At 45.3% G+C, this 19,737-nt stretch overlaps 1 protein-coding gene and 1 long non-coding RNA gene across 2 annotated transcripts in view; one reads left to right on the top strand and one right to left on the bottom strand.

Annotated features, from left to right (window-relative positions):
- Positions 1-4,849: 4,849 nt before the first annotated feature.
- The window catches only part of CACHD1 (cache domain containing 1), a 205,356-nt gene continuing 190,468 nt past the window's right edge, over positions 4,850-19,737 (bottom strand). Inside the window, exons 23-27 of the mRNA XM_059374985.1 lie at positions 19,042-19,193; positions 17,585-17,746; positions 16,208-16,285; positions 15,493-15,594; positions 4,850-6,662 (exon numbers count right to left, since the gene is read on the bottom strand). Coding sequence (XP_059230968.1) covers positions 6,424-6,662; positions 15,493-15,594; positions 16,208-16,285; positions 17,585-17,746; positions 19,042-19,193 — 733 coding nt within the window. The 3' untranslated portion in view covers positions 4,850-6,423. The remainder of the gene's footprint in view (positions 6,663-15,492; positions 15,595-16,207; positions 16,286-17,584; positions 17,747-19,041; positions 19,194-19,737) is intronic.
- LOC132002021 (uncharacterized) lies at positions 8,513-14,776 on the top strand. The gene is made up of 3 exons (XR_009399751.1): positions 8,513-8,584; positions 14,558-14,589; positions 14,701-14,776. It is a non-coding gene; the product is annotated as an uncharacterized LOC132002021 (long non-coding RNA).

Genomic DNA, 19,737 nt, shown 5'->3' with positions numbered 1-19,737 from the left:
GAGACGTGGAAGGTGGAAAAGTTGTGGGGTTTCAACCCAAATGTCAGCATGGAATGAAGGCAGCTGTAGAGAGGCTGTGGCAGGGCAGGGCACAGGGCAGGGGGATGAGGAGACGTTCTGGAACAGAATTTGAGGGGAGTGTACTAGAGAACAAACTGGATCTGGACAAAGGATTGCCAAGGAGCCTTGAAAGTCAGGGACACACTTTTGCAGGGGAGCCAAGCTTCTTGTTATGTAATTTTCTTTTTCCAAAAGCACTAGACTGAAGTAGGAACTAAGGCAGTAATCCTGGTGGGTATATTGTTACATAAAACATTTTATCAAGCAGTGCCCAGAAATAGAATGAGTAGTGTGAGACAAACACAAGAAGTCTGACGAGAAGATTGTAATGGGACTCCTTCAAAATCAATGCCATTTAAAACTGTATTGCGTAACTATACATTTAACTTACATGACAGGTTTTTTTTTTTTTTTTTTTTTTTTTTTTGCACTTGGATGTAGCTACACCTCACACAGATTATTAAAATTTAGGTGGAATTTTAAAGGCATATATGCTGTCTCAGGAAGTTGATTCTTATGCCAGTGATAACATTAAACAGCTGCTAAACATGGAACATTGTACTAATTTTGAGTGTGATGTACTAAGAAACAGTTGCATCACAAAAACCAAAATGAAGTTCACGGTCACAGAGAACAGACTGGTGGTTGTGTGAGTCTGAGGGGGGCGGAAGAGGGGGGCAAAATGAAGGTGGTCGAAAGGCACAGATTTCCAGTTTTAAGTCATGGAAATAGAATGTACTGTATGGTGACTATAGCTAATGATATTGTATTGTCTATTTGAAAGTAGCTAGGAGAATTGATCCTGAAAGTTCTCATGGTGAGAAACTTGTAACTGTGTAAGGTGATGCATGTTATCTGGACTTACCGTGGTGATCACTTTGCAATACATACAAAGACTGAATCATTACCTTGCATACCTAAAATGTTATGCTAATTACACCTTAATTAAAATATACTAATTGATAAAGCAAACTATTTTGGAGGAATAAATTTACTCCATCTACTACTTTAAATAATAGTATAGTATAGTATCTGTTGTAACTCATTACCGTTGACCCTTGAACACTGGTTCCAACTGCATGGGTCCACTTGTCCATTTTTTTTTTTTTCCAATACAGGACTGTAAATTTTTTCATGATTTTCTTAACATTTTCTCTAGCTTACATTATTATAACAACAGAGTATGCGATACATATACACAACGTGTTAATCAGCTGTTTACTATTGAGGCTTCTGGTCAACAACGGGCTATTAAGAGTTAAATTCTGGGGTGCCTGGGTGGCTCAATGGGTTAAGCCTCTGCCTTTGGCTCAGGTCATGGTCTCACTGTCTGCCTTCAGCTCAGGTCATGATCTCAGGGTCCTGGGATCCAACCCCATGTTGGGTTCCCTCCTCAGTGGCAAGTTTGCTTCTCCCTCTCCCTCCACTCATGCCCTAATAAATAAAATCTTTAAAAAAAAGTTTTTGGGGAGTCTAACAACTGTGTGGGGAGTTGGGGCCCCTCCCCTCTGTGATTTTCAAAGGTCAACTGTAAGTATGGCTGTAGCTGACCCTCCAGACATTTAATCTTCTCAACACACACTGAAGGCCCTCCCTGCAAAGTAGAGGGTATGGGGCCAGGAGCACAACAGAGAAGAAGAAACAATCTTTGCTCTTGGGAAGCAGGGGTCTAACTGAGGCTCTGAAAAAAGTTCATACAAAAATGCAGCTGACACCTGAGCCAAGATTAACCAGAAGCTCAGACTGTTGGGGAGGAGCTTTACAAGATATGAATGGGCAGAGCTCAATTTTTATCAGGCACAGGAGTGTAAGTAGGGTCAAGGAACTTGGCTGGTCATGAAAGAAGTTGTATGTAAATTCAGATCTGCAGAGATGAAAGGAACAGATATTTCTTTTAAGAGCAGAAGAGAACATAAAGTAGGTCAAAAGACATGAACATTCAGCTATGAGGAGATTCTAGCATTTGTGACAACTATGATGCTAAGTGTAATAAGGACATGATGCTAAGTGAAATAAGCCAAAGAAACATAAACAGTGCATGATATCACTTAACACGTGGAATTTTTTTTTTTTTTTTTTTTTTTTTTTTTTAAAGCTTACACTCCTAGAAACAGTAAAGTGGCTGCCAGGGCTACAGGGGGTGGGAGAAATAGGGAGAGGTTGGTCAAAGGGTACAAACTTTCACTCTAAGATGAATAAGGTCTGAGGATCTAATGTAAAACATGGTGACGAGAGTTGACAACACTGTATTGTGTAATTGAAATCTGGTAAGAGTGGAAAAGAGAACTTTAATGTTCTCCCCAAAAATGAATCAATGAAGAAAGTGTTAATGGGGGAAATCTTTTCACAATGAATACATAGATCAAATAGCCAAGATGTAGATTTTAAATATCTTACAATTTTAAAGATCTTATTTGAGAGAGAGAGAAAGAGAGCGAGCGAGCGCAGGGGGAAGGAGGAGGAGGTGGAAAGCAGACGGTGGGCTGGGCACAGAGCCTGACTGAGATCATGACCTGAGAAGAAACCAACAGTGGGATGTTTAACCGACTGAGCCACCCAGGCACCCCAGTGTCTTACCATTTTTTATGTCAATTAAACCTCAATAAAGCTCAGGAAAATAAAACCACACACACACACACACACACACACACACACACACACACGAGCGAAGATCTGGGTCACATGAAGAAATGGAATTCAGGGCAGGGAGGAAAAGAGAGTATTACAATGGTTTGTAGCCCTCTGAACTCCATCCCATCCAACAAAACCTTACCTGCCAGCATTGAACTTCTTGTAAGGGTGAATTTAAATCAAAATCTCCTCTTGAGGAGGGGGGCCATAATGAATTTTTAAAAAGGTCAGGAAGGAAGAGGCCCTAGTTAGCCACGTAGAAGAATGAGGGAGGTTGGAGGACAGCTTCAACAATTTCAGAGGTCTATAGATCTATATATATATTGATACACACCTTAGCTACTAAGCAGATTATAGTTATCACAGCCATACAAATAGATCTTCCAACTTAATATTCTTTACTGAAAAATCAGAAAAAATTCTGGATATGGCATTGTGTTTCAGCCAGGAAAACTGCCACTCCTCTCGTCAGAAATAGACCAAAGATGACACAGGTAAGGCTGGGCTAATCCATTTTGATTATTCTACCAGATATGGTTTTTGTCCTTGAAAGAGGAATCATTAGAACAGTCCATCACCACAGGGAAATGAGCTTAAGTCATCTTCCAGGATTTCTTTCCACCTATCAGTCACTCCGACATGCAAAATAAACCTGAGTAAATGTGACATTAAAAAAAAAAAAAGAAGGGGCGCCTGGGTGGCTCAGTGGGTTAAAGCCTCTGCCTTCAGCTCAGGTCATGATCCCAGGGTCCTGGGATCGAGCCCCACATCGGACTCTCTGCTCAGCAGGGAGCCTGCTTCCTCCTTTCTCTCTGCCTGCCTCTCTGCCCATTGTGATCTCTGTCAAATAAATAAAAATATTAAAAAAAAAAAAGTATTATTTATTTGTTTGTCAGAGAGGCAGAGAGTATGCACGAGCACGCAGAGGGAGAAGCAGGCAGACCAATGTGGGGACTTGATCCCAGGACCCTGGGATCATGACCTGAGCTGAAGGCAGACGCTTAACGGACTGAGCTACCCAGGCATCCCTGACAACATTTTTCAAATGAAAGTATTAATAAGGCTTAGTTGAACATTCAAATGAAATCAAGAGGCAGAGGAAGAAAAACCACTTTCCAAAATGTGTAAAATAAACGTCATAAAAGCAGATGAACATGTACTTGAGAGCTTAGATGAGTCTGAACCCTGTTTGGTTTGGGCCACAAATAAGAATTTCCCTTTTCTAGCTTATCAAATGACCCAGAGCACCCTTAGCTGTTGAAACTTGTCAACGCTGATATGAACATTGGTTACAGGCATTAAGAGGGCCTTAGTGAACGAGAAGGCATTGCTAGGACCTTCCTCCAGGATTCCAGAGATGACTTGTGTTTAACAAGCAATGTTACCTGAGGGGCAAGAGCCACCAATATAGGTCCCCAGGAGAGATATTTCCAAAAACGGAACTGTCCTTTAAAACAAGAACACGAACAACAAATGTTGAAGCAACACTTGAGGGAAGAAGACAAAAGGGAACTTTGAAGGATAAAACCTTGCAAATCTGTGTGCCCTGTTCTCCAGAGGCTGAAAAACAACAGTTGTGTTTTCTTTTCAGTTGAAGCATTCAATTACTTTCCCCTGAAGTTCAGGACAGGGGAGATGTTTATCACAGAAGACACAAGACTCATTTCTGTTCTTACATTTGAGTAGGCTCTAACATATTTTATTAAGCTCTAGGTTTTGTGACTCTTTTCTTGAAAATCCCAATTTTCCCCCCATCAAGAAGTTAGTGTCATCACACAAAGCTTCTCAACCTCAGGAAACAAACCGGTATCCCACGGAGAGGTCTAATTTTTCTGGAAAGACAGGAAAGTCACCCATTCTCTCCAGCAATTTGAGAACAACCATTTATTATTGACATGAATGCAGATGTCCAGCAAGGGGAGGGGGCGCTATGTCCCACACATTGTAACATTTGCTTTTCATTTTATCCCATTATTTTCTTAAAAATTATTATTTTTTTTATTTTCAAGATGTCAAGAAATCCCTGAAGTTGATGGCAGCATCGAGGGGAGACCCCCTTTCAGTTTGGTGACTGACCTGCTAGGTTACAAAGTTAACATAATTTACCTTGAGGCACAAGAAGGAGGACATTAAGAAATTACTATAAACACTAAAACCGTCCATTCATACAGTTTATTTCACTAGACTGAAAATTTATACACAGTATGCAGGGGTTTCCTGATAGCACGCATATAGTTTACTTTCCGTACTGCTGAAGAACCAATTGTTTTTTTACATTATATCGTTAATACCCTATCATTAAAACATTATTCAGTGACTTTTTTTTTCCCAACTACATATAAACGGAGATTTACCACACACACGGTGCAAGAATGTCTTTATAACATAGTTGAATCACAAAATGTGAATCTAAAATACATCACTGTAATTAGAACACTACTTTAAAATTACAATGCCCCATGTCATATTAGCCAGATTTTATGAATCTCTGTATACATGACAAAGCAGTTTGGTGGGTAACTTCTTGGATAACTGGCAGCAGCTTTGAACAAGGATATCAGAAGAAATCTTTAATTAAGAACCAATCGTGAATCTTAAAAACATCTTCCCTTACGTACTCACTCTTCTCACAATCAAAATGGGACATTTAAAAATTGATAGTCTCTAACCCAAGGAGAAGAAATCCATCCCTCCCTTAGCTGAAAGGCTGGGGTTGTAACATTACGTTTTGTAGAAATCTATGAAAAGCGCTGTACGGGGAGTGGAAAGGAGTTAAAGAGAAACATTAGAATTTCTTTAAAGACATTTTGGATTCCTCTGTCCTCTCCGCCTCTGTCAAACACAGAGAAAGAATACTGCATCGCAAATAAAGATGTGTTTCCGTAAAACGACGTTCCAAAGAAAATGTACGTAAACTGGTCGGAGAGAAAGATTTCTTCATTTTCCCATTTCGCGGCCTGGGGCAGTGGGATGGTATCCGTTGCCTAACCGAGCTCCTTAGTCAAAGAAGCATTTGATCACACACAAAACAGCTAGGGATGACTGCTGAACATTTCTCCTATGTCTCCTTTTCTTTCCCCCGAAGTTCGATAATGTTTGAAAGTTCAATAAATAGTAGAAAAATAATCCTTTACTTAGAAATTTTGAGATGCATCATTAGAGCTCACCAGGAGTTTCCGAGAGCGACTGTGGTATCCTGGTACCACTAGGTACCACCGCGAAACCAAGCGACATCTTCAAAGCACACGTTCCTCCCTGGGTAGGCCACGCTCTCAGTCTCCGGCCGGGCATGCTTCTTTCTCTTCCAGTTAAGGAGAGCCGAATGTTTCTGGCTCCCTGGAACATTCCTCTGGCTCAGCTTAACGAAGGTTCCCCATGTTTCATTTATGGGTTTCGTCTCTGTTTGGAGGTCTGCCTTCTGTTCCATTCCCTTAGTACGATGGCAGGCTCATTAATCAGGCTTCTTTCCCCTCCGTTTCGGAGCCAGACTTGCATTTTCATGAGTGTGAGTCTGCTGTAGTCTCTCCTCTTGAAACATGTGAACGGGCAGGAAAGGAGTTCAATCACTCTGGACGAAGTGTGCACACGCACACACGTGCGCGTGTGCCCACACACACACACACATACACACAGGGGGTCTCTCACGATGGAGTCTCTGATGCTGGCTCTTTTCCTCCTCCAGAACATTCTGCCCCTCCCAGATCCTGTCCTCCCGTGGCGGTGAGAGGAGTGTTAGCATTCCGCGTCGACAGTGTGTACTGTCACGGCCGCCTGTAAGTGGTGGCTGTGGTGTAGCGTGGGGTGGTGGGGGCGGGGGTGGGGAAACTTGTGACTTAGGAGGGCAGCGGTCTGAGGCGGGGTGTCCAGATCCAAGTCCTCATCGTGGTTTCCCACGTCGACCCCGGCTGACAGGGGGTCATTGTTGCACGGGGGATTCTCGCTGTCTTCCTGCGGGCTCATGGTACTGTAACCTGGAAAGGGAACAGAACAGGCAGTTGAGAACTTCTAGACGCAGGCGACGGGACTTCGGATGCCTACGATGCTGGGAGATGCTCCTGTCTTTGTGCTACCCGGCGGCCAACGTCTGTAGGCTGCCAGCGGACAGTCAAGTGACTTACTTCTAAAGACATCTTTTGTTAGCTATTCTTTTTCCACAATTACACAATAAGACCATAACCGTTTTAGACACCTGAGCAAGCACAGATTAAGACAAAAAAGAAAAAAAAATCTACAGGCAGCCTTTTCCCAAATCCCCAAAACAACAACAAAACACAAACTAACATCACCGCACATCCCCTCTGATCCACAGATAACTACCATTGACACTTGGGAGCTATCCTCCTACACCTTTCCCAGAGAGAAAGATTAGGACTGTTAATTTTATTTTAAGGAAAAAAAGAAAGGCAATTAAACAAGAAAAAATGTCCTAACGGGACTCGGATTGAGGTGGGGGCCGGGGGTGGGTGGGGAGCGGGGCTTGGACAGGCCTGAATGTGACGTCACAACACAGTGAGAACAAAGATGATGGCCACCATCACCTGCACACCTGCTCCGTGGCAAGCACCAGTGTCCTGGGGCTCCCACACCCTAATCAGGCATGCGGTTTAACACCCCTTTGACAGGGGACGGAGATGACGATCAGAGTGGTTAACGAACTTGCCCAAAGTTCCACCCCATGGAATACTAACTCCACGCACACCCCTAGCAACCAGCAAAGGAATCAACTATTCTCTGTGTAAGCTGGCTCACTGTATTTAAAGATTAATTTCTTTCGGTATTCTAAGTAATACATGTTTCAGAAGAAAATGCCCTTGCTGATCAAAGGATTCCATTCCAAGAACCCTGGCATGTTTTTAAATATTGCAGAAATCCCCTTTAAAAATGTTGAGAAGTGACAGCTCATTAATATTTCCACCGCATCTACGGTTAACATCCATCAGCACTCGCCCACGGGTAGCGCTAGTCACGTCTGTGGCTGCGAATGTATGCTCGGTGCAAAATGAGAAAGGCAATTCTCTGGCCTCAATAAAACCTTTCTCAAATGGCAGGCTTATTTAAGCCGGTCCAACTCAATGAGCATTGTTAATTGTGCACCTACTAGGTACAAGATACTCTATGTTAGGCATTGTAGGAGACAGCAAGGTGAAAACCTGGTCCATGTGCAGGGAGCTTAAAAGCTAGTGCTTGGGAAATAAAGCCAACACAGGGCTGGGTCTGCTCAATTATTCATTGATAGAAGACCATTATGGGCCAGAGGGGGACGATGAACCATGAATAAGAGATGTCTCTTTTCCTTGAGGATTTCACAACTGAACAGGAGACACATATTCATGAAGCTAGGTTTATTCTACTACGGATAATGGTTTAAGTGCTATGGTTGAGGTAGAACCGAAATCTAGGACACGGAATAACTGCAGCTGGAAGAATGAGAAAGCTTTGCAGAGAAACTCCTATCTTAGCGGGGCTTTAAAGGATGTGTAGGAGTTTGGTAAGTGGATAGGAGCAAGAGGACAGAAAAGCACAACTGCAGGGGTGTGGAACCCCAAGGCCATCCCTGTACCACGTGGCTGAGGTGAGTGCTGGTAGGTAGCTGGAGAATGTGGCAGGAGGGAGGTGAAAAAAGGGAGTTATAGTTGGATTATAAAGGCCATGTCAAAGGAGAAAAATGGAGAAACCAAAGAATGTTCTGAGCAGACTGAAACAAAAACCAGCACGACAGTTTCTGTGTTTCAAAGAGAGTTCTGATGGCAGCTGTTTCTTATGAATAAAAAGGAGGGGTGGGGGGAATGCTTCGGTTATTTCAACAGCCCAGATGAGAGACTAAGCATTAAAACCATGGGTACGGGATTGGACAGATTGAAAAGTACCTCAGGAGCAGAAACAAGAGAAGTTGGTAAGCTATTAAAAGTGAGAGGGTTGTTGGGGGGTGCTGAAGGGGGATTAACAGGGATTGTGACTTGGAGTCAGGATGGTGAGACTTGGAGATACCCAGTCTCAGGAATGAACATGAATTTTGTTTCAGATATCTATTTTTCTTTTTCTTTTCTTTTTTTTTTTTTTTAAAGATTTTATTTATTTATCAGAGAGAGAGGGGGGGAGAGAGCGAGCACAGGCAGACAGAATGGCAGGCAGAGGGAGAAGCAGGCTCCCTGCCGAGCAAGGAGCCCGATGTGGGACTCGATCCCAGGACGCTGGGATCATGACCTGAGCCTAAGGCAGCTGCTTAACCAACTGTGCCACCCAGGCGTCCCTCTATTTTTCTTTTTAAAGATTTATTTATTTGACAGAGAGAGAGAGAGATCACAAATAGGCAGAGAGGCAGGCAGAGAGAGAGGGGGAAGCAGGCTCCCTGCTAAGCAGAGAGTCCAATTCAGGGCTCGATCCCAGGACCCTGGGATCATGACCTGAGCCGAAGGCAGAGGCTTAACCCACTGAGCCACCCAGGCATCCCGGTTTCAGATTATCTTGATTTGAGAGTCTGTGGAGATGTCTAGCCAGAAACGCAGGAGTGTTGACCATGAGAAGTCATGGCAGATGATGGGGAGTTCAATGATGTATGGGTCCTGGAGAATCTTATTGGTGCCAGGTTGGGGGGCTGCTCACCAGAAAAAAGGGTAAAGGTGAGGCCCCAAGCAGTCCATAGTCAAGAAGGGGAAACACAGGTATTAAAACAGAGGCATACCGAAAGGATCACCAAAGCTGGTTAACTTGGCTTAGGATACCTGAGGAGGACACTTAAGGTAGCTCTTACGGGAGAGAAGGTGTTCATTAGGTCAAGAGAGGGGTGGAAAGGTACCACAGGCCAGGAGATAAGCAAATAAAAAGACACAGTTGCCTCAAAGTTTCTGGTGGGCTTGGGGGATGATAAAAAGCTCGGTATGGAAAAGAAAGACAAAGGAGACACTGCTAGACACACGGGCTCAGACCAGATCAGGAAGGCTGGTTGGGCAAGGGATTGGGATTTAGGGTAATAGGCAAGAGGGTGAAGGGGGGTGGCAATGACACAAGGTGGTTGTCCAGGGGAGGCTGGGCAGAAGGAAGGGGGCATCAGCGGCTCAGAGGACAGAAGGCTAGAGTGTTGGCCCAGGAGAGGATGAGGATCTGGAGAAGGGACAGTAGCAGTGTTAGAGCAAGTAGCTGGCTTCAAGGGACCACTGGAGAGCTGAGTGGGCTGAATCCGGTGGCCAAATGGACTTGCCTGGTGAAGCTGCCAGGAGAGAAGACATCCTTGGACAAGTCTGAGGTACCTAGGTTTAGGGGCTAGGGAAACAATGATGCCTTGCCTCAAGAGTAAGGGATTGGGAGCCCCAGTGAGCTTCTCAGCTTGGGCAGTGCTTGCCCAGGAACGGGATGGCGGGCTCTGAAACCCCAGCTACAAAGCGCTCGGCGTGCTTATGCTACCAGGTGCTTCACAGGGGACGTGAGAAGAATGTACACTTCCAGCAGAATCTCGGGGTCTTGACTGATTACCGTTGGCCAGCCATTAGTGCCAGGCTGTTTTTATCCTGCCTCCTAGTATATCCTGATGGCTTCCCATCTCTACTCATTTACAAGCACCCATGGTAACTGTTAGCTCATTTGCACATTCGTGACAGCCCTTCTGTTGGGTCCCCCCCTCCCACCACCACCATCGTCTGGCTATTGTGCTTCATGCTTCGGTTTTTAAAGGTCTTCTCTGGGAAGCAACCCAAACCCCAGCTTTCAGCCCACATGCGGTCAGATGCCCCTTCTGTGAGTTTAAATGGCATTTTGCACACATCTCTCCCTGAGATTTTTACTACATAATGAACTTCGGGGCTGCCTTGTCCATGAGCAAAGCCTTATTTCGGTACTCCTAATACTTAACACAATGCCTCACACAAAGCAGGCACTTCATTATTCAAAATCACATGACTGTGCTCCCAAAACAATGGCATTAATTTTCTGAGTTATCTGTGGTTTCCCCTAGTATGACATTCAGCAGGCTCACCTACCAACGAAGATATTCCAGGATTCCCTGGGTCCTTCCTAGGGCTTCCAACCTAAGAGTCTAGGGATGTCCTAAACCCAGCTGGTCATCAGCTCAGGGTGGTTTTGACAGTTGAGTGGTTCCCAAAGCAACTCAGGGGTACTGCTCTAGCTTTCTGAGGGGAACCCCCCAGCGGAGGTGCTTCCAAAGTGAACCACTTGTTCTGGGGACATTGCTCAATCCCTCTGCAACTTACTCAGGCTTCCTCTTATCTCAATAATTAATGACAATCTGGAGGGAGGGATGGCAAGCTGTGGAGGAGGAGGAAAAAGCCAAACACATGCTCTCACTTAACAAATGGAGTGTTTACTTAGCACCAAGCAATTCTGTTGAGTGCTGGGAACAGTGATGAATAAGACAGACTCAGTCTGACTCATGGAGGGGGAAGCTCTATTGAAAACACAAAGGATATCAGCAAACACTTTCAAAGGAAAGATTTCTTTACTATCTAAACATATACACAGTGAAGTCTTTGCAAAAATGACCTCAAGCAAAAAGTAGGCTTTGAAAAGGAGGTCGGGTGTTCATTAAGAACAGAAGAGTCAAGGGGTGCCTGGGTGGTTCAGTCGGTTAAGGAGCTGCCTTTGGCTCAGGTCATGATCCCAGAGTCCTGGGATCGAGCCCTGCATCAGGCTTCCTGCTTAGAAGAGAGCCTGCTTTTCCCTCTCCCTCTGCCTACTTGTGTTCTCTCTCTAATAAGTAAATAAAATCTTAAAAAAAAAAAAAAAAAAAAAAAAAGAACAGAAGACTCAAGATTAGATTGTGGCTCTTTGGTATTCTGATGGTTAGTGATGTTAGGTCCCTGGTTGGGGGAGGCCGGGAGGGTGCCTATGACTCACTCTCCACCTTGTGGTCATAGAGAATAACTGCAGGAGACTGTGCATCTCTAGAAAATGGTCTCCTGCTCCACCATGTAGGTTTTGACCAGGTTTTCAAGGCTCAGCATTTGCCTCTGAAGCTTTGAGGAATTTGCTTCACTAAAAGGAAACTTCCCTTTTACAAAGAAAAAATGTGGCTTAATACACATTTGCATAAAGTTTCTAATGAAATAGTAACCAACCCATGAATTCGCAAGGAACAAAAATACATTGGTGGTTTTTAACTTAAGTAAGTCAGCTGATAATCAGAGCAAGATATTTTCAGGAGAGAGAATAGTAGGGCATATATAGAATTGAAAGCATCTGTAGGGAGTAAACTTTTTAATCACTACCTGTGAGCGTAACAAGAAATAGTCAACTGCTGAAAAATCATCATTCTAAGTAGTCTAAGAAATTGACAAAAAATTTTCGTCAACTTCAAAAACTATTCCTACTTTGAGTAGATTTTTAAGACAGAAAAATTAAAGTAAGATTCCTTTGAAGCATAAAATTCTCTTGGACACATGAAATACCACAGACCCTTGAACAACAGGGGTTTGAACTACATGGGACCCCATAGAGGTCAGTTTTCTTTATAAATACAGGGCAGTAATGTGAACGCATTTTTTTCTATGATTTTCTTAACATTTTCTTTTCTCTAACTTATTTTGTTGTAAAAATAGAGTATGTAACACATGTAACATACAAAATGTGTATTAATCCACTCTTTATGTTATTAGTAAGGCTTCCGGTCAACAGTAGACTATTAGTCATTAAGCGTTTGGGAAGTCATGGTCAGACATGGATTTTCAACTGTGCCAGTGGCGGCGGGCGAAGGGGGCGGGGTCGGTGCCCCTTATGCCCACCGCGTTCAAGGGTCAACTGTATTTCTAAATAAAAATACAGCTTGGAGTTCCCAAGTTTGACTTGGTCATGTTCAGTTTTAATTCTAGGAAGATCACAATTCTAAACCATACCACACAAGTCTAGACTGTTCAGTATTTACATATTTATGTCTTTTATTCTTTTGAGTTTCCCTTTTGTGTCTCAGAGCCAAGGACTCATGTGGAAGCTCTCTCACTGGGTTGCAAAGAACCATAGGGCTAGGATTTTACCAGTTCAAGGGCCAGCACCAATGCCACCTTCCCAACAGGGGACATCCATGGTTTACGTGCTGATAAAAGTGAACTATCTCCCTAACTTCTGCTTTGTTCTGGGCTTTTAAGAAAGCGGTCATAGTCAGCATTTTATCTGTCTTGTGAATACATGCATTCATTTACAGTTATTTGCTAGACTGTAAATCCTTGAGGGCAGAGTGGGTATGGAGGTAGGGAGGTCAACCCTGAGCTCAACATGCCTGCTGCATGTTACCGCGTTCAATGCTTACAACTTCACCAGGGAGAACTTTCTCCTCCCATTTTTAAACAAAAGATTTATTTATTTGTTGGACAGACAGAGATCACAAGTTGGCAGAGAGGCAGGCAGAGAGAGGGGGAAATAGGCTCCCCGTGGAGCAGCGAGCCCAATGCAGGGCTCGATCCCAGGACCCTGAGATCATGACCTGAGCCAAAGGCAGAGGCTTAACCCACTGATTCAGCCAGGGGCCCCTCCTCCCGTTTTTTCCATTAGAATACTAAAGTCCAAAGTAGTCTCAGAAGATCTCATAACCTGCAAAGACATGGAGAAGAGGGCTCCCAGGGAGCTGTCCTTGACCCTATCTTACAAGTTCCTCCATACCCTCTGGTTCACAGAAACGAGGCTGCCCCTTCACCAAGTCCCTCCACTGGGCCAAGCAAAGAGCAGGCACCCAATCTATGCGCCAAACGGAAGAACACAGAGCCAAGAAAGGAGTGTGCTGACCAAACAATTCAATTAGATTTCCTTGTTGTGGGATGCCTGGGTGGCTCAGTTGGTTGAGCGGCTGCCTTCGGCTCAGGTCATGATCCCAGCGTCCTGGGATCGAGTCCCGCATCGGGATCCTTGCTTGGCAGGGAGCCTGCTTCTCCCTCTGCCTCTGCCTGCCACTCTGTCTGCCTGTGCTTGCTCTCGCTTCTCTCTCTATGACAAATAAATAAATAAAATCTTTATTAAAAAAAAAAAAGATTTTCTTGTTATGACGTGGACCTATGGTTGGCTTATTCTTGGCATCACAGGGACATGAGCACTTGATGCCACCATGCTTAGTGACGGGCCACACAGGCTCAGGGATAGGATACCATGCACTTAAATGCTACTGATTTTGTGGTGCCTTTGGAATTACATGGCGTGTCAATGCCTTCCATTTCTTTTGGTGTTGCGTTCTGTCTGCAGGAGAAACTATTTTTCATTCCTTGGGGATAACAGGGACCCAATTATTGTGAAAAATGAAAGCAAGCAAGCCCTTAGCTAGATCCCTTCGCTTTCAGATACTGACACTGCACTCTTCCTTTTATCTAAGTGTAGCTTCATATGCCATTTCCTAAGACAATGGGAGAGCTAATGGGACATGGTAAACGTCATTCAGAATTCCAACTTTGTATTGAAGCAATTTCTATCCGGGGAGAGAGAGAGAGAGACAGAGAGAAAGGATTCAGTATTTCTGCTGAATAAGAAATTATTTCTGTTGAACTTTAGTAGCCTCAAACCTGTTTTATTATTCAAAGGAGAAGAGGCACAGAACTGCCTGGCAGAATGAATTTATGCAGGTTCAAAGGTTTTTAGGGAGGGGGGGAGCAGAAAAGTCAAAGAAACTGAAAAATTTAAGTTGTGCTTTGACTCTCCATAGAAACCTGAAGTTTCTACTTAGTTGGTGGGAACAATGTCATTCAGAGCCCAAATTAGGAGGCTCCAATTTACAAATCAGAGTTTTGGCTTCTCCTGTTTTCCAAAGGGAGTCTGAATCCCTGGCTCTCATGTAAAAGGCAGCACTGGGCGCCTTGATGAATACCCATCCCTGCATTTCCTAGCACAGGGGTGGGAGCACACGGTTTGAAGACATCCTTTTTTCTTTTTCCTCCCCCAGGGTAGATGTGGAGAAAGAAGAGTCAAAAAAAGGTACGAATGCATTATCTATGCATTTAAAAAAGACCTGATTCTGGGAAGAAAGTAAAGATTTCTGGAAAATTAAACAGCCCTATGAAAAATAAAAAGATCTTCCAATTTCAGGAGAGGCTCCCCCCTCCCCCCATCTTGCCACTCCTACAACATGTCTGCTGTTCTCTGTGACGCCAAGCCACACGGACTCTGGCAAGGTAAGAAGCTAGGTGGTGGCCAAGTCTTTGGTACAGCATGTGGACCTGAATAATTCTCAGCCCACTCAGCCTTCGTGTCTCCTCACAATCCAGCCCCTTCCCTTTCTGAGCATCTCAGAGCCGCCTTATACAACCACCATGACTAACTCTAGACACCGGTCCCTCTGCCTCTAATATCCTTTGCCCCCAGCTCTTCTTTCATCACCCTTTAAGCCCAGTGTAAATTGTGGTCTCCTTGGTGAAGCCTTCCCCGAACCTTCCAGGCAACACTAGAGGTCAGGACAAGGAATGCCAGAAGGAAGCACGGATTCCTGTCCTGTCCCAAGTGTACGTGGCTGAGTGTGCCCGTGAGGATGCTATTGTTCGCCAACTAGCAACACCGTGTGGTAGGTCCTACGAGGACTGCCAATGACCAAGGATCAAGTGGAGTGGTAAGCAGGTTCCATTTAGACAACATGAATCCTCAAGCACGGAGGATACCTAGAAAGCAATCTGTGTGCCCAGAGGTCCTCTCACTTATGCCTGGGAGTGCAGAGACAGAATCAAAACTACCCTTGGGCTCCTATAAATGTGCCATGTTGGAATGTGTCCTTTGGAAAACTATGTCAGAGTAATTCACTGGAGCACAGAACAGGAGGGAGAAGTGTGGGGGTGAGCACCGGCCCACAGGAGCCCACCGGGTTCCTCAGAAGGAGCCAGACCTTACCATGATCGCTTTCTGTTCCTGATCGACCCCAGTAGCGACGCCTCCGTTCTGGGCTGTGTGCGTGTCGTTCGATGACGGCAGCTATGAACCGAGTGTTGCTGACTGCGGGAGCCAAGGACAGTTAGTCACATATATGCCGGGATCTTCAACGCATCAAGCACATTTGCTCTGAGGTTCATGCACACATTGGGGGACCTACTCTTTGGAAAAAGAGAATAGTAATTTTTCTTAATTGTGAGGATTAGCAGCAGTGAGACGTCCCATCTCCGACATGCATTAAGAAGATACGTTCTATAGAGTCCAAGGCCAAGGTATGTATCTCTAATGGAACTCCGTTTTGATCAAGAAATACTCCCCCCTCCCTGAGATAGACACAGTTAATTCCCCGAGGTATTAAAACAAAGTATGCCCAATGACTGCCTTTCTGAACTACTGCTAGGCTGGGAAAGGAACGAGGAGGAGCAAGAAAAAGTAAGGTGAGGGGTTTGAGGCCAAAGCACTTCATGCAAAAAGGAACACCACGAGATCTTTTAAGATTTTTCTAAAACAAAGCGAGCACGGACACTTGTTCCTAATGAAAATGGGAGAGGAAAAACCTTGGTCATGTCAGAGATTCTTAAATTCTAATATAAGCCAAAAGGATAGAAGAAAGAACGTTTATTCTGGGTTAGTCTCCTGCTGGCACATTCTGCCACAAGGCAGCTTGAACACTTACTGATGCCTCTGTCCTCGTGGCTGTCATCGTCCCTTTCATCTCTGTCATTCTCCAGGTTGGACATACGCACTGACATTTCTACCCATCATTAAAAAGAGAGAAACATGACTATTTAATCAAACACAATCACCCACTTTAATACCCTGCGGAGTGCTCGTCTGATGGCTGGGTGACAGCGTCCCATCAAGGAGTCGTCCAGACTTGGAAGACAATGCACTGATGTCCCAGACTTTTTTTTTTTTTTAAAGGAAAAGGGAGCAGGAATCAGAAGAGGGAGGGCCAGAAGCGGATAATCAAGAGAGACACCCGAGGTCAACTTCTGAAGAAAGGAGGGAGAAAGCTGATAGAGGCTAATGGATCTTTAAGTCTCTACTAATGTACCTGAAACCGAAGGGAGGGGTCTGAAGCCACGGCTGAGTGTGCTGATAACGTGGGGCTATAAAACCCCACTGGAGGTCAGGTGTAACGTGATACTGGATGACAGTCACATCCTGACCAAGGGGAAATCCTGGCACCCGAATCTTACCAAAGGGAAGGAGCTGTGTGATCAGCCCTGTTCCTCCATCAGGTAACATTATCCCAAGATCGTCCCTCCTTCCCCTCATCAGCACCACGGCCACAGTGAAATATTCCAACAGTAACCCGCCCTGACCGCTGCAAGGCTGAGCCAAGTGGCTCCTGACCAAGTCCAGGAGGAATGGTGAGTGAGCCTTATCTCCAAAGAGGTCAGCTTAACCCATCTCTGGCCGCTGTTAGGGAGGCTGGGGATGGCCATTCAATGGTTTTGTCCTCGCAAATGAGCACAGACACCACATTTAACTACTGGTATGGAAACCATGACCGCAGATTGTTCATTTTGTATCTGACTTCCATAACTTGTGCCATCTGAGAGATGCGATGATGGCCTTGAATACGCTCATTCCCAGTATGTAATAATAGCGGCCAAAGAACAGATTCACGGCCCTGCCAGTTGTGGCCTGGGGTCACTTTGCCCCACCTGTCTGAACAGCAGAGACCACGTACTGGAGCCGAAGGAAGAACCAAACTTCCCACGCAGCATCCCAGCTCCCGCGACTGGCTAATTCCAGAGGCCGGCTGCGGTAGGCTAACGCTGTGGAATAGGAGAGAGCAGCTAGGGATTTTCTGGGGAATCCAAATGAAGCTCAAAGGGTCTAGACACTGAAGAGTGAGCCACGGGCTGAAGGAGGAAAGGAGGTTCTGGGGACGGGCCACTCTTTTCCACGGGAGTGGAACGCGCAGTGCCGCTCTCCTAAGCGCTCATTGGCTTCCTCGATCGGCTGCCGTCCTTCCAGCCTTGGAAGGACACGCGCGAGGCTGCTGCCTCCCGGAGGAGCTTTGGATTCACTTGGAGCTCACCTTGGGCAGCCAGGGGAGACATGTGCTGGTGACTCCGGCGATGAATCTGATGGCGGTAGGCGTACACAGCCAGGACCAGGACCATGATGCAGCCCATGATGCCTCCGGCCACGGGACCCACGGGGGCACTTTTGATCATGTTCAGTGTCACCACCTCGTCACCTTTGTTCAGACAAACAAATGTCCCTCGTAACGACTTCCCAAGTGTGGCAGGCAGTAAGGACGGGGATAAGATGGGAAAAAACAGAGGGGGGCGGGGTTTGGTGGAGACGAGGGCAGCGGCTCTACGTTCGGGAGGCATCAAAGAGAACCCACCAGAACTTGGGAGCAGGGGCTTCTTTAATCTCTGGTTCTCAACTTAAATGTTGGTTGCTTGGCCCAGCAAGTGCGCCCCTGGCAAGGACTACTGAAACCGGGGAGGCGATGAGAATCACTTAAACGTGGGCCAAGAGCCTAGCTCCTCACGGTGTGGGCAACTCTTGGAAGACATGTCATGCCATACACAGCCGAGGCCAGTGTGAGCCTGTTAGCACAGATTTATGGTACCGGGTGGGTGTCCTCGATGGCAATGAATCTGACACACGACCCCTAAAAAGGATCATATTTCAAAGCTCATGGTTTCCCTTTAAAACACTATTTGCACCCCCAAGCACCAGTCTGCAGGTGGGTACAGAAAGGGATGTCTTAGAACAAGGTCACTTCGACTGTGTCCTCATCTGGTACAGGGATAATGTGTGAGCTCAGGACCCTTCCTCACCTAGGAGGAACTCTTCTCCTACAGACAGGTTAATGTGGGGAGATGTTAAAAACACAAAGGTTTAAGTAGCTCACCTGCCAGGTAAGCTTTAGCTCCAGAAGATACCCGTGCTAGCTCCAGAAAAACACTGAGAAAATCTTAGGCAGGTGGTATTTTTGAGGTCTTGGGGTCTGGTCCCAGACATGTTCCTTCCCACAGGACCCCCGTCCACCCAGACCACATTAGATAGCTCCAGTTTCTGTTGGCCCCAACACCTGAAGGGCTGATCTGGAGCCACAGACTTCTGCTCTGCAAACGCCGTGAGGGAAGGCTGCAGCAGGAGACTGATGTGCAGTGGCCGTTCCACCCGCCGCTGGCCCTGTTCTTCTGACAGCTGGGACTCACATTTGAACTCCACAGCTCAGCCACACAGAAATCAGGCCTGACATTTCTCAGAACAAGCTTTATGGGAATGAATTCCAGGCTTGTAAAATTTGGCAGGAAACATGGCTGCTTACTCTGCAGAGAATATCTAGCCAACTTTGAAGGTAATTATCTGCCTTGGTTTTGTAACTAAAAACTACTGGCAAAGAAGACAGGAAAATAGGGTAGAGGATCATTTTAAGAGTTTTGTTCTAGTGTAGAGGCAAAAAAAAAAAAAAAAAGAATATATATATAACATATATATATAGAATCAAAATATTCCAGGTTCCCAACATACCTATCGCTCCCATGTCATCCACATAAGGACTCTTGGCTCCCACAATTCCCCCAAAGCATTCTTTCTGGGGCGCACAGTAGGATTTGTCCAGGTGGGTCTTTCCATCGCTGTCCACCATGCACCACTCACAGTCCAGCACACCAAAGCAGTCCCTGCCAGAGAGATGACACAGTGTCCCAGGAAGCAGAGCCGGGCAGAGGACAGCATATGAACCTGGCCATTAGACAGCTCTCAAGAGCACCATTACTTACTATGCTGTAAGTCCTCGAGCTTTAGTTTCCTGTCCTTATAAACGAAGACTATCAACAGTCTGCCAGGGGATAGCTGTTTTATGTCTCTCAACAGCTAGGAAATGAGAGACGTAAAACTGTTCTCCCTGTGGATCATTCCACAAAATCCACACATCACAGATCAGTGCAGGATTATCCCAAATCATCTTAAAAGACCAAATGGCCCCAAGATGTGTTAGACTTTAGCCTGACCCCAAGTGTAGGGTCATTCAAAAGAAAAAAAAAAAAAAAAGGAAGGAAGGAAAAATGGTCATATAAACTGGGGAAATACTGGTTAAGTTAAACACCTTTCTCACTGACAATTTCTTAGAACTATTCATATGTGAAGTGAATTACGATTTTCTAAGAGAATGTATGCAGTGTTTCTCCAATTTAACTGATTTTGAGTTACTGCCTGACATCCCAA

Source organism: Mustela nigripes, chromosome 14 (assembly GCF_022355385.1).
Source record: "Mustela nigripes isolate SB6536 chromosome 14, MUSNIG.SB6536, whole genome shotgun sequence".
Classification (NCBI taxonomy): Eukaryota; Metazoa; Chordata; class Mammalia; order Carnivora; family Mustelidae; genus Mustela; species Mustela nigripes.
Note: the sequence above shows the minus strand (reverse complement) of the source record. Positions and strands in the feature narration are given on the sequence as shown.